This window comes from Sinohyriopsis cumingii, chromosome 3 (assembly GCF_028554795.1).
Source record: "Sinohyriopsis cumingii isolate HCF-2022 chromosome 3, ASM2855479v2, whole genome shotgun sequence".
In the NCBI taxonomy this organism is placed as follows: domain Eukaryota; kingdom Metazoa; phylum Mollusca; class Bivalvia; order Unionida; family Unionidae; genus Sinohyriopsis; species Sinohyriopsis cumingii.
In genome coordinates, this window is record NC_142963.1 from 36,069,194 (window position 1) to 36,084,920 (window position 15,727).

Here is a 15,727-nt window from a genome sequence, read left to right on the forward strand (position 1 = left end):
ACGTTGCCAAAACATAATATAGCAACGCTGACGCAACTTTAGTGCAGCTAGGCAGTCTATCATCATCTATTTTTAATACCACGTCATTGTCTGTAATTAGGTAGGGTGTTTATCGGTCAAGACAAATGTTGGTCTTTCTGTCACAATATTTGTCTGTCATCATGTATGCAGTTTTGTTATCTAAGGACCTTCGTCTGCTTAATACTTCTGTCTCCCATTATGTTATCCGTCATGCTCAATTCCCTTCAACCAGCTCCCATAAATATGCACAAATTTAAATCCACTTTCCCTCCACATTGCCATCCTAATATCAAATTCCCCTTTTCCTCTGTGGGTAAATTTAAGGATAAATTTCCATATCTCCCAACAGTGCCATTTTTGAATGCTAATTTTTCTTTTCCAACATTGTGATAATCAATTGTTGACACTTGAAATTTAATTTAGTTGACGTGGTGAAGCAAGTTAACGAAACATATTCTTCATGGAAATCAGACGGTCAAGATTTTGCCTACTAAACATTTTGTTTCAGTCAAACGCATGCCTTATTACACGGTTAAAATGTATACAAAAATGTCCCCCCCCCCCGACAAGAATGTCTAAATGTCGATTTTGTAATCTTAAGCCTATATCCGGATTTTGCAAATTGCTCGTGACCTACTATTAAAAAGGAATTTAGTTTTTCAAGAGAAAAAAAAACAAAAAAAAAAACATAACAACAAATGCTAAATTAATAATACAAGCTGTGTAAAATTATATTTGTTTCAAATATGTGAAATGCTTTTTCGTACATGTGAACAGGAATGTTACGCATATCAAATAGTCTTACACGTTTAAATCGTGACAAATTTGATATATCATATGCTAATATTTCACGTGCTTATTTGAAAAATTTCACATGCAAAAATGTGCAATTATTTTTAATTTGTAAAAGATGAATGACCTGTTTTACATACGTGTAATATTATGATCGTGTGAACGGTACTTTTTTTTTATGTATGACACATTTTTGTCGACGTATGCAGAGACGTTTGTAATAAGTGTTATAGATCTCTCTGACAAATGTATAAAATTCATGTGACAGAAAAGAACACACACACATGTAAAACAGTGCGATTTACATTTGTAAAAAAAATCGTTAAATTTTAGATAGTGATGACATTCTTGCCTTAATAGACATGTCGTAAAATTAAAACAATGTACCTAATAACCGCACATACCGTCCGACGGCAGCAACGCGGAAACACATTTCACATTTCCTATATTGGAAAATGTAAATGAGAAATTTACAAGTCTGCATTCAGCACAGTGCTTAGCAATGGGTTCAAGACGATGTTTTCGCTGCTTTCTGTATCTCTTCTTATTTATATTTCTAATGATTCTCATAATAGGATACAGAGTAAGTCGTACACAATGCTAAAAGAAAGAAATTAGACTCGCAGTTGGTGACGATATAAAATTAAAAAAATAAAAATCACAATCCTTGACTCTAATTTCACAAGCTCGGACTAAACTTTCCTTATGCCCAAAATGTCCCCTTTTTAAATATTATTTGTCACACAAAGATGCAATTGCTGTACTTCAAATATGCATTCGGTAGGGTTCAAGAGTGGATTTGAAGGTATTATAAGTGTCGTTACAGTTCATCACTACACTCGCTAGAGACTGGATGGTACTGGTATTCAAACTTCTTTGCTAGATTCTCAGAGCAAATCATGTTTAGAACCGAGTTGTTCTGGACGACCAAGACGTTAGCATTGTTAAAAATGTATCATGCAGTCTGATCACAAGATATGCTTGTCTTTATAGAAAAATGAATATGCATCACTTTTGGGACTGACCATTTCACTGGGGGAAGGGGGGGGGGGGCACAATATGTTCTTTATTGGGGGCTTTATAGGTAATACAGCAGTAATAAATGCCTGTCCAGTACGGGTGGTAATACTTTACCAACACGATCAGCTGTGCAAAAACAAGCGTGTGTTTATTATTGTCTTTCAATGATCACACTTAAACACTATTCCAACAACTGAAATAATCATGCTTTCCGTTTTATGCATGGAGTAATGGATTCAAATTTGACTTCAAAGAATCGTTGCCGCTATTCTCAAACTTGTCAATAATCTTTAATACAGATGGCTTAAACATTCTTATTCATGGCATTGATATGTAATAACTTGTTTTCTTACATGCATTGATCATCTCTTTGATTTACCTTTATTGGACAAAAGAACAATAATGTGTTTCTGGTCAGCCAACCATTCCTGTTTTTTGTTGCTGACCCCAGCACTGCCCCCATTCACCCCTCCCTGAAATTTTGCAAAACAGAATTCCCAAAATTGATTTATGAATCTAATTGAGCTGGTTTTTAGCCTGGTACTAGAAGTGCTTACTACATTATATATAGTAATCATTGTAAAATATAAAATGTTTAAAAGAAAAATACCTACCCTAATATTAAAACCAGTGCAATAGGAATCTCACATATTTTTGTTTTTTTGGCCTTGGGATGTTCCACTTTGTGTTCTTTACCTATGTAAATTAGCACATTGGACTCACCCACTGCAGTCTTCAAACATATCACACTAGCTGTCATCTGCCAGTTAAGTATTATATGAAATGGTGGTTTATACCTGACCTTGTAACCTTTTAATTGCCTCTATTTAAATTGCCCAAAGGATAGTTTTTCATCGGCTCGAACCATGACTGTTTACCATTTGTACATGCTACATGTAACAGGCATATACTGAAGTGTTTTTTTTTCTTGTTCTATTTTTGAAGATTACTAAAAATCATCTTTTTCAAAACATGATCGTGTCAGGGGCTTTTCGAGAAAAAATTGTGTTTTTACCATGACATGTTGTGTTATGGCAGTTCAACATCTTGAAAATCAATTTCCACTTTTCTTTAGCACTGTTGAAGTTTCTGAGGCAAATTAGATTTTTCTTTTCAATAAGCCTGATGGGCATCTCACTTAGAATACATTAGGGTCCCGATCTGAAATTAGATGTGCCCCAGATTTTTTTAAACAGTGTACACATTATTGTGGCTCTGCAATGTGTTATCGCGTACATTACTGAATATAGTCCTGTAAAGTAAGACGTCAACCCTATTATCATAAATATCAGGCTCAATGCCTTGCACTGTATTGCTAAATATATTACTGAAATTGTGTTCTAATTTTTAGTTCTGTAGTTTTGACTGTAGCTATCAGTATAAACCAACAAATTCTCCATTCTTTTGTGTTTGTGTTTTTTATTTCTGACATGATTTATTGGAGAGCAAATACTGCATGGAAACACAATTCTTGATAAAGTGTCAGCATTGTTTTTGCAGGTGGGTTATTGGGCCACTAACTACTAATTAATGAATTTATTGTAACTGACTTTGTATCCAGATGGTAAGCATAATCCCTCTTCTATTGCATCATTGCATGGAATCCTTTAGAATATTCAGTTTCTTGTATTATTCCTTGTCAAAACAGAGCACCTGTGTAATAATGAGCTGTTGAACTTGGATTTAAATTGCTGGCACATGAGTGGAAAGCAGCATCACCCAAGTTAAGAGCAATGCATGTTATCCATTCCATGCGAGAGTCAATTCCTGGTGATATAGGCATATATATTTCAAAGGTCAGTTGGAAAAGTTGAAATAAATGTATTAGTAACAAGTGGCTTGATAACCTGCCTGCATAACAAAGCTGACACACCAGCACTAGTTATGTCTTAATGTGGTTATTCTCTGCCACAAGTTATGTCAGTAAATATAAAAAAATGGCAGAGAACCACTTGTTAGTCTACTATCAGTAGGGTGGCCAGTGACAGAACTCTGGCATACTGGATGCTTCTTTGCACACATGCAACAATGATCACATTTAAAAGTGGACAGGCCAGATGAAAACCATACTGTTCCATAGAAAACAGGGGGCCCCGAGTGGCCGAGTGGTCTAAAGCGCTCTTCGTTACGGATCACTGCCATCTCACCTCTATCTGCGGCGGTTCGAGTCTAAGATTCAGCCAATGTGGGCATGTGAGAAAGCTTGCCAGTAGCTTCTCGTGGGTCGGTGGTTCTTTCCGGGGTTTTCCGGGTTCTTCCTCCACCATTAATACTGGCCGCCATGTATAGCCTATCGTGCTGAAAAATGGCGTTAAACCCCACAACAACAACAACAATAAAAGTGGACAGGCCAGATGAAAACCATACTGTTCCATAGAAAACTGGATGAATGGCCACCATAGCTATCACTTGCCTTCAGCTTCCGTGTATTGTTCGCATGTTCTTCAGATCTTGATGAACTTGAATATTGATTTTGATGTATTTATCGGGCTTGTTATAAAATGATCTTCCAATGCATATCAGTTGATTGGGGTTGAAATATAAAACAATCCTAGTTTAAAGGTATGTATAATCAAATTTTAAAACATGACATATAGCTGAAATAGAACCAAATGCCTGTATAACCTGCTTATCTACTACAGAAGATGTCTTTACTGATCTGAAATAAAATATTAAATGTTACAAAATGTAATGGTATTCTGAGTAAAGTAATTTTACCAAAGTATGTTCATTCAGGACTGTTCAGTGATTTGCACTTTAGTTGTCATTACAAAACTTCCAGATGAAAATTATCAATTACTATGGATATATGCAATGGCAAACTGGCACTAAATTGGGTCATGAAAAGCTGATTTGGGGTCCCATCATTATGAATGCAGGGGGAGGTTCAGTTTTCTTCTTATATGTGGAGCTTTCATTAAAACATTATTGCACAACATTCAGTAAGGTTTACATTGGATCACACATCTAGGTTGGGTTTGTCTAAAAATGTTGATGTACTTTGACATTGGTTTTATCATGTGTACTTCATGGATTATGTATGTAATAATCTTCTAAGGAATATTGAGCAACAAGGAGTGAAATAAAGTGAATAAAAGTAAAATTTGAAAAATGACATAACTGAAATAGTTGGTACTCGATGCATATGTGGTACCACTATTTTAAACCATGCAAATTTGCTGTTCCCACTCTAAGTGCTCAGTTCTGTCATTATTTTTATCAGCATCATTTACTATAGTCAAGATTTAGAGAGCATTAAATCTGGCCTGTCCTTATAGTTTGCGATGCCTAATGCACCATGCTCACAGCAGGGCCTGGCCAGGGGAGTTACTTTAGTATGCCTTATTTTTTGTTGTCAGTTGGTGCACAGGGTCCCAAAGACCCGGGATCCAAGGCAACCACCTTGCCCGCGTTACTCTAAGGTTGGTCCTGCATCAAGTTTGAGTTCCTCATAGGGATGCAGTACATGGAGAAAATGTGCATTGTTAGAGAATTTCATATGACTCAGAACTTAAGGTTCTCTGCGAGCTCTGCTGTTTGCTGTTGTCTATGGTCCATATGTCTGTTAGCAAAAGTTTGTTACAGCTACTCCTAAAGTAATCTGAGCATTGCCATGAATCTTTACATGCACATTTATCCAAGGGTCTTGATGGTTGTAAATGAAAATGGTGCAGATCTAATGTCCATTTTGACTACCATGGCAGCCAACTTGAAAATCTTGTCATCACTACCTCGCTTGAATGAAAAGTCATTTCGACTTGGGGTTTTCACCAAAAGACTTCTTATGATGCCTTGTTAGTCCTGTATAAAAATGGTTCCACTCTGACAGACATCTTGAAATTATTATAGTTACTCCTCCAGGATGGATGGGCATATCAGTATGGAGTTTTCACTAAGACCGGGATGGCTGGGCATATCAGTATGGAGTTTTCACTAAGACCGGGATGGTTGGGCATATCAGCATTGAGTTTTCATAAGACTGGGATGGATGGGCATATCAGCATGAGACTGGGATGGATGGGCATATCAGTATGGAGTTTTCACTAAGACCGGGATGGATGGGTAATATCAGCATGAGACCGGGATGGATGGGCATATCAGTATGGAGTTTTCACTAAGACCGGGATGGATGGATAATATCAGCATGAGACAGGGATGGATGGGCATATCAGTATGGAGTTTACACTAAGACTGGGATGGATGAGCATATCAGTATGGAGTTTTCACTAAGACCAGGATGGATGGGCATACCAGCATGGAGTTTTCACTTAGAACGGGATGGATGGGGATATCAGTATGGAGTTTTCACTAAGACCGGGATGGATGGGCATATCAGCATGGAGTTCTCATAAGACCGGGATGGATGGGCTTATCAGTATGGAGTTTTCACTAAGACCGGGATGGATGGAAATATCAGCATGAGACCGGGATGGATGGGCATATCATTATGGAGTTTTCACTAAGACCGGGATGGATGGGCATATCAGTATGGAGTTTTCACTAAGACATGGATGGTTGGGCATATCAGCATTGGGTTTTCATAAGACTGGGATGGATGGGCATATCAGCATGAGACCGGGATGGATGGGCATATCAGTATGGAGTTTTCACTAAGACCAGGATGGATGGGCATATCAGCATTGAGTTTTCACTTAGACTTCTTAAGGTGTCAGTTTTTTTCTAAATGAAACTGGTACTGATCGGACATCCAATATGGCCACTACACCAGAATCTTGAAAATCATGTTATGGCTTTTCCTTCTTAATGGAAAGTCCTCTCATCAAAGAGTTTTCATCTGAAGACTTCTTATGATGTTTAATTGGTCCTTAATGAAAATGTTGCTGTATAAACATCCAAATGAGACATCCATCTTAAAAGTATTATTATTGCTATTCCACCTTAATTGAAAAACTTCTTGATGATGTCTAGTTGATCCTAAAAGAAAATGGTGCTGATCTGACATCCAATATTGCTACCACAGTAGCCATCTTGAAAATCTTGTTATTCCTAAACAGAAAGACAGGTGTCCGTTATGTACAGATGAAGAGGTTCATAAGTCTTGTCCATTCTGTGCAAGTGTGTTTGTGTCTAGGACAGGTTTTGGGGTTTGATAATGGGTTAGGAAATTGTTGAGATACCAATTGTTGTGAAGAATCATATTTTGATAGGATTTTCTGCATAAATAAATGACTTTTTAAAAATACTTTTAAATTACAAGAGATTTCTGTAGCGAGAATCCGTGATTTCCAGGTTTCAGTTGTCAGTCATGGACTTTAATAAGCATGTTTTCTGTATACTAACTAGACAGTTGTGCTATAATTTTAGTCAGCGATGAATTGTATCTACATGCATATACTAGAGTGGAAGAATAATTATATCTTTAGCAGTTAAAATTTGTTTTGTTATCAGGATTTTATTTTTCCTTTTTAACAGAAACACATCTACCTATTCTATCTGTGATGCATATACATGTAAATACAAAATTTTCACATAGCTATCAATAGAAAATACCATTTGTTTTCTGAAAATTTATAGTTTCTGTAAGCATTATCAGCTAGTGAGATAACTCTTGTGAACCAATTTGCATCTAACTGGTGATTAGCATATATCCTACATGGAGGTATTCATTGCATCATGGTGAAAAGAGCTTACATACATACATACATACATACATACATACATACATACATACATGGGGGGCCCCGAGTGGCCGAGTGGTCTAAAGCGTTCGCCGTTACGGATCACTGCCATCTCACCTCTGTCTGCGCCGGTTCGAGTCTCAGATTCAGCCAATGTAGATATGTGAGAAAGCATGCCAGTAGCTTCTCGTGGGTCGGTGGTTCTTTCCGGGGTTTTCCCGGGTTCTTCCTCCACCATTAATACTGGCCGCCATATATGGCCTATCGTGTGCTGAAAAATGGCGTTAAACCCCACAACAACCAACCAACATACATACATACATAGAGAGAGAGGAGAGAGAGAGAAATTTGGCTTTACTCATTAATAGCTTTATTGTTATGTAACTTTTTTCTGTTTTAGAACTTGTCCGTGATTGATGGAACTGAGTATGAAGCACCAAAGATAGGTATTGTTATGATTTTTTCTGTGAAAAATAAATAATAAATTTACTGCATAATATATTTTTGTATATTCTGCTGATTTATGCAAATTTTGATGCATCTAGTCCTTTCTTAAATAAAAAAGTACAGACATGTAAACATTAACAGTATAGACCTTGTCCCATAAACTGTATAGTCAGATAACAGTCTTACTGCACTTGTACACAAAAGAAGATACTTACACTTTTGGCATGTTTTTTAAAATGTTTTTTTTTTATTATATGGCAAAGAAACATGCATCCCCTTCATCAAGACCTTTGATGCAATGAAATATTAAAATGTTTTCCGCATATTTGTTGTTATTGTTTGGGGTTTAACAACATTTCTCCATGCAAGATAGGCTATACATGGCAGCCAGTATAAATGGTGGAGGAAGAACCAGGGAAAACCCCAGTAAGAATCACTGACTCATTGGAAGCTACTGGCAAGCTTTCTCAAAGACACACATTGGCCAATTCCATGCTGACAGAGGTGAGATGGCAGTGATCAATAAAGGTGAGTGCTTTAGACCTAATCGTCACCTGTGGACCCTCAGCACATTTGTGAGTGTCCAATTGTAAAAATTCCCTTTTATTGACAATTTTTTAAGAAAGCTCCCCCAGAATGTGTTTTAGCAGAAAAAAAGTAAACATTATTGTGCATTGTGACCAACTACATATCTAGGTCACAAAGTTTCAATTAAATCTTAAAAGTGGTGTGGGAGGAGGAGCAGTGACAAACTCCATTCATCAAATGCACCTTTTTTGATTATTTTTTTAAAGAAATGTCCCCAGAAATGTCCCAGAGGAAAAAACTAACACCTCTATGTGTGTCTACATCAGCTACATATCTAGCCTTCAGAGTTTCAATAGGATCCTTTAAGCAGTGAGGGAAAATCCTGTTTTCCAAGTGGCGTGACATGAGAAGCCATAGCAAATTGAATTCCCCAAAATATCCCTTTTGTCAACAGTTTGTAATGAATATCCCCCTAAATGGACAAGATGAGAAAAATGTAACTTTACTGCTCATTTACACCAACCATATACTGTATCTAGCTGACATAGTTTCAATAAAGTGCTTTAAGCAGTGTGGGGAAACCATTTTACAATGATCTGTAGCTTGCCTGACCATAAGGACATGTGAGCTGTTGGTATGGTACTGCATGTGTTGTATCATGCATCCATCAGCCTAGCTGTTGGTATGGTACTGCATGTGTTGTATCATGCATCCATATGCCTAGCTGTTGGTATGGTCCTGCATGTGTTGTATCATGCATCCATCAGCCTAGCTGTTGGTATGGTACTGTATGTGTTGCATCATGCATCCATCAGCCTAGCTGTTGGTATGGTACTGTATGTGTTGCATCGTGCATCCATCAGCCTAGCTGTTGGTATGGTACTGTATGTGTTGCATCATGCATCCATATGCCTAGCTGTTGGTATGGTACTGCATGTGTTGTATCATGCATCCATATGCCTAGCTGTTGGTATGGTACTGCATGTGTTGTATCATGCATCCATCAGCCTAGCTGTTGGTATGGTACTGTATGTGTTGTATCATGCATCCATATGCCTAGCTGTTGGTATGGTACTGTATGTGTTGCATCATGCATCCATCAGCCTAGCTGTTGGTATGGTACTGCATGTGTTGTATCATGCATCCATAAGCCTAGCTGTTGGTATGGTCCTGCATGTGTTGCATCATGCATCCATAGGCCTAGCTGTTGGTATGGTCCTGTATGTATCATGCATCCATCAGCCTAGCTGTTGGTATGGTACTGCATGTGTTGTATCATGCATCCATAAGCCTAGCTGTTGGTATGGTACTGCATGTGTTGTATCATGCATCCATAAGCCTAGCTGTTGGTATGGTACTGCATGTGTTGTATCATGCATCCATAAGCCTAGCTGTTGGTATGGTACTGTATGTGTTGTATCATGCATCCATAAGCCTAGCTGTTGGTATGGTACTGCATGTGTTGCATCATGCATCCATCAGCCTAGTTGTTGGTATGGTCCTGTATGTGTTGTATCATGCATCCATAAGCCTAGCTGTTGGTATGGTTCTGTATGTGTTGTATCATGCATCCATAAGCCTAGCTGTTGGTATGGTCCTGCATGTGTTGTATCATGCATCCATTAGCCTAGCTGTTGGTATGGTCCTTTATGTGTTGCATCGTGCATCCATCAGCCTAGCTGTTGGTATGGTCCTGTATGTGTTGCATCGTGCATCCATCAGCCTAGCTGTTGGTATGGTCCTGTATGTGTTGTATCATGCATCCATAAGCCAAGCTGTTGGTATGGTACTGTATGTGTTGCATCATGCATCCATCAGCCTAGCTGTTGGTATGGTACTGCATGTGTTGTATCATGCATCCATATGCCTAGCTGTTGGTATGGTCCTGCATGTGTTGTATCATGCATCCATAAGCCTAGCTGTTGGTATGGTCCTGCATGCATCATGCATCCATAAGCCTAGCTGTTGGTATGGTACTGTATGTGTTGCATCATGCATCCATATGCCTAGCTGTTGGTATGGTCCTGCATGTGTTGTATCATGCATCCATAAGCCTAGCTGTTGGTATGGTCCTGCATGTGTTGTATCATGCATCCATAAGCCTAGCTGTTGGTATGGTACTGTATGTTTTGCATCATGCATCCATCAGCCTAGCTGTTGGTATGGTACTGTATGTGTTGCATCGTGCATCCATCAGCCTAGCTGTTGGTATGGTACTGTATGTGTTGCATCATGCATCCATAAGCCTAGCTGTTGGTATGGTCCTGTATGTATCATGCATCTATAAGCCTAGCTGTTGGTATGGTACTGCATGTGTTGGATCATGCATCCATCAGCCTAGCTGTTGGTATGGTACTGTATGTGTTGCATCATGCATCCATCAGCCTAGCTGTTGGTATGGTACTGCATGTGTTGTATCATGCATCCATAAGCCTAGCTGTTGGTATGGTCCTGCATGTGTTGTATCATGCATTCATTAGCCTAGCTGTTGGTATGGTCTTTTATGTGTTGCATCGTGCATCCATCAGCCTAGCTGTTGGTATGGTCCTGTATGTGTTGCATCGTGCATCCATCAGCCTAGCTGTTGGTATGGTCCTGTATGTGTTGTATCATGCATCCATAAGCCTAGCTGTTGGTATGGTACTGCATGTGTTGGATCATGCATCCATCAGCCTAGCTGTTGGTATGGTACTGTATGTGTTGCATCGTGCATCCATCAGCCTAGCTGTTGGTATGGTACTGTATGTGTTGCATCATGCATCCATCAGCCTAGCTGTTGGTATGGTACTGTATGTGTTGCATCATGCATCCATCAGCCTAGCTGTTGGTATGGTACTGCATGTGTTGTATCATGCATCCATAAGCCTAGCTGTTGGTATGGTCCTGCATGTGTTGTATCATGCATCCATATGCCTAGCTGTTGGTATGGTACTGTATGTGTTGCATCATGCATCCATCAGCCTAGCTGTTGGTATGGTACTGCATGTGTTGTATCATGCATCCATCGGCCTAGAAGGACTGGTAGATTAAGTAGTTGACTATTGAATCTGCACCAGTCCATCTCACATGTCAGACACATATCAAGATTAACAGTATTTTTAAGAGTTTTGTGCATAATGTTTTCCCCTTCATGAATCAGTCATTAACTGTCATGTTTACTGAAATATTCTTTGACACTTCTTCCTGATTATCTGCAGTATTCTTTTTTTTATGTCATTTTCACTCAACCTTTGCTTTTTATTGACTTAAAATCTTCTAAAAACACATTATTCCTGTTTGTAAACAGCTTTACTGCCTCGTTTAAAAAAGTGGGAAGTTGGTTTGGTTTTATTTTTCAGGTTTAATGCCATTATTTTTCATAACCCTTCAGCCTCACTTGTATAAATTAGCATTTTTATCCTAACAATTGCATGAGAGGTATTCTTTAAAAATCAATAAGATCACATGACACTTGCTATAATAAAGCCATTGTACACACAGTAATATTTCACTGTACATAATGAGAGGCAGAAATTATTATGAGTATAGATTGAGTTTTCATCTGTGTGGTTGGTATTTTGTAGAGTTTTGAAATAAGGGATAAACTTGCTGTTTATTAAATTATTGATTTCTGTCTGTTATATTGTTGATACTTTTGTCAAGATGTTGATTTGTGGATTCACTGTTGCAGACACTGTTGCTAACATGGATATGTTTAATATAATAGAACAAAGCATGCATCCAATGTCAAGTTGGTTGTTGACAAATGACAAAGGCACTTGAAAAGGCAAATAACTCTTCCAGGCATAATGTTGTGTATGGCCTGTAAATTATTAAATTGAATAAATTGAACCTAGGAAGTATAGCACCTTTGTGTGCAATATTGGATATTTGCCAAACAAAATTATCATGTGATATGCATGCTGTTGTAGAGAAATATTTATGACTTGAAACTGTATAAAAGGAATCCTAGTCTGGATCTAATCTTGGTGATGAAAATATGAACTGTGGTGCCTGAGGATTTGTACCAAAATCTAGAACTCCCCAGGGAGTTTTCTAAAATATAGTCCAGGCTTGAATTCTGAATGAAACCGGTTTTACAAAAAAATTTCCTAGGCAATATACAGTCAATATAACATGCTAAAAGTGCTTATGAAAAATTAATTCCAACATTTTTAGAGCCTTTGACTGTACACAGACATAGTTGAGCAAATTTAACATGCTTAAATAGCAGTGTAATTGAATAGCAATATTAACTTGTAAGACTGAGAAAGCTCTAACAAAAAAAAGCATATGCCGCCAAGAAGAACTTTGTGACATGAAACAGTTTGTTAGAGCTGCAATTTTGTCCATAGTCAAACTTGAATATCATGTAAAAAGAACAACACAGGTTGTAATATTACAGGACAAAAATAAAGAATAAATAAATTATGAGGTACATGTACTGAACTTTGTTTCCATTGAAATAACTATGCAAATGATTTCCCTGGCATTTGCCCCAATAGGCACTACATATGCAGTGGGTTCAACAGGTCTTACTCAGAATAATCACAAACATAATGGCCACATGAATGCAAATCATTGGGGAGAAAAAAATTTACAGGTAAGTTCATGCACAGTTAAATATGTATATGTCTTGAGGCATGGCAATTGCTGATTTGAGTTTAGAACCATTATTAGACTGAATTTGACAAAATCCAAAACCAAAACAGAATACCAGAATACATATAAATTTCTGAACAAAAGATTCTGGTATGAACTGAGTAGATAAAACAAATGACTTTGTGACTCAAGAATATTTTTAAAAACAAAATGGATTTTCAGTTGATCTGGAAATAATGACAGGAAAATGATTTTGTTATAGTCATTTATCAAGAGATGAATATTTCATGGTTCCTGTATATGAACATTTTCAAAAATTGTTTTTAAAATGTACAAGTTTCGTTGAAATGCGGTACTATAATGCTTTATGCATGGCCAACTGTATGTCCATCAATACAATCCTTTCTACCAGGCAGCATCTTTTGATGGTTTACTCTGATACCTTTTGAATATGCTTTAAAAAAACAGATAAAGTTCTTGGTCTTAAAATAGTACCAGAATTTTGACGCACATATAAACCTGTCTGATCCATTATGGCAGAGCAAAAAAATTTTATTAATGTTAAAAAGCTCACACTATAAACGTTCATATTGTTATTTATAAATATGCATGAAAATATGAATGGTAAGTTCTTTCTTCACCCTATTTGCGATCATTGGCCAGTTGAAGTTTGCAGTTACCATATATTAATTATATAGAATTTCTTGCCATCTTTCATCTTCATCCTCCACCAGATATACTGGCCGCCATGTATAACCTATCTTGTGCTGAAAAATGGCATTAAAGCCACATCAACGATTGCAATGACAACAACATACCTAGCAACTCTCTTGTCTGGTTGAGATCTAACATACTGGTATTCATAACATGGCAGTGCATTCTCCAAAATTAGGAATGTTGCCCATTCCAGGGAGATGAATGACGTTCCTAAATAAACTTCGTGATAGTCACTGTCTTGAAAACTATAAGTAAATAATACTCATGCTGATTTCTTCAGGGTGGATATTAAATATGAAAATTTTGCATCTAAATTTTCAAAGTGATTAATTTGCTTTAAAGAATCCAGAACCAAGAGCATTTATTTTGGGATACTTTTTTCTGGTAGTTGGCGGCATGAGTTTGGGTCATACAAATTCTTCCTTTCAGACCTAGTAGGGAATAAGGTCATGAATGAACAAGCAGTTGAAGCTTTTATGATAATACAATCTTGACAATCTCAATCTGGATTTCATTTCGTGATGACCTGTAGTGTTGATTCCTGCAAGGCTCCCTTCATACAAGGACCTGTTTATATTCTTGAATTTCGGATGGACTTAACCTCTGAAGGAAAATTTTGCTGTTAATTGGTCTGGTTGCATTGGGACAAACTTTCTAAGGTCAAGACCTTTTGCAAAAGTTATCAATCTCAGTGGCAGCTGAAAGGTAAAAAAAATGTGGTATTACCTCTCATGAGGTAACTGGATCATTTTGCTGTGTTATTCAGGGAGTGGGGGACAGTCCTTGTGTATCTGAAAATAACATTTGTGACATACTTGGTTATGTTATAACACATAGTTAATAACACAAAATTGCAAAGTCCATGTGGATGAAAATGCAACAATAATTAGGTTAGAACTGGTATTTCTTCCGTGACAAAGTACAAACCATTAGAGATAAGCTTGACACCACAGTTTCATTTGACTTGTCATCACCATACAGTTGGGATACAGAATTTGAGCAGCAACCATTAGCAGCATTTGAACATGTCTCTATGGATTTCGTACGTACAATCCTGATGAAGAGTGCACCAAAGTCATGTGAACTTGATCCAATTCCAACATCACTGCTACTTGAGTGCTTAGATCCAGTATTGCCTTCACTAACTGATGTTATTATTACCTCTCTCTCATCCGGGGAATTCCCATCAATTTTCAAAACTGCTGTTGTAAAGCCTATGCTGAAGAAACCAACACTAGACCATAACGATTTAAGGAATTATCGCCCAGTTTCTAATCTCCCATTCATATAAAAAATCTTAGAAAAGGTTGTTCTATCCCAGTTTGTATCTCATCTGAATTCAAACATTTTTTTAAGCAATGTACAATCAGCATATCGCCCTTGCCACAGCACTGAAACTACTCTTCTAAAAGTAGTTAATGACATTCTCTCTGCTTTGGATAGCGGAAAGATTACAGTTCTCACCTTCCTTGATTTGTCTGCAGCATTTGAAACAATAGACCATGATATATTACTTCACTGTCTCCAGCATGTATTTGGCATTCATGATACAGCCTTACTGTGGTTCAAGTCCTACTTGGTCAACAGGACACAAATTGTGTCTGCAAATGGAATACACTCCAGCCCAGTTAATCTATGTTGTGGTGTTCCACAGGGGTCTTTTCTTGGACCTGTTCTCTTCATTCTGTACACTCAGCCACTCCCAAGTGTCATAGATCATCATCCAGTGTCTCACCAATTGTATGCTGATGACACCCAAATATACAAATCTAGCCACCCAACTGAAGTTGATGCTACCATCCAAGGTGTAGAGAGATGCATTTCTGATGTGAAATCATGGATGACTTGTAACCAGCTGCAGATGGATGATGATAAAACTTTGGCCATTCTGATCACAACACAAAGACTGTCTCATTCACATCCTTTACCTCAAACAATAAATATCAGCAAAAACCAACATTAAATTCACACAGTCTGTATGA

The 15,727-nt window shown here is 37.6% G+C and overlaps 1 protein-coding gene across 1 annotated transcript in view; it reads left to right on the top strand.

Annotated features, from left to right (window-relative positions):
• Window positions 1-1,233: 1,233 nt before the first annotated feature.
• The window catches only part of LOC149802683 (GDP-fucose protein O-fucosyltransferase 3-like), a 43,400-nt gene continuing 28,906 nt past the window's right edge, over window positions 1,234-15,727 (top strand). The window contains exons 1-2 of the mRNA XM_089952063.1: window positions 1,234-1,396; window positions 7,873-7,918. Of these exons, the coding sequence (XP_089808189.1) occupies window positions 1,316-1,396; window positions 7,873-7,918 (127 nt within the window). The 5' untranslated portion in view covers window positions 1,234-1,315. The remainder of the gene's footprint in view (window positions 1,397-7,872; window positions 7,919-15,727) is intronic.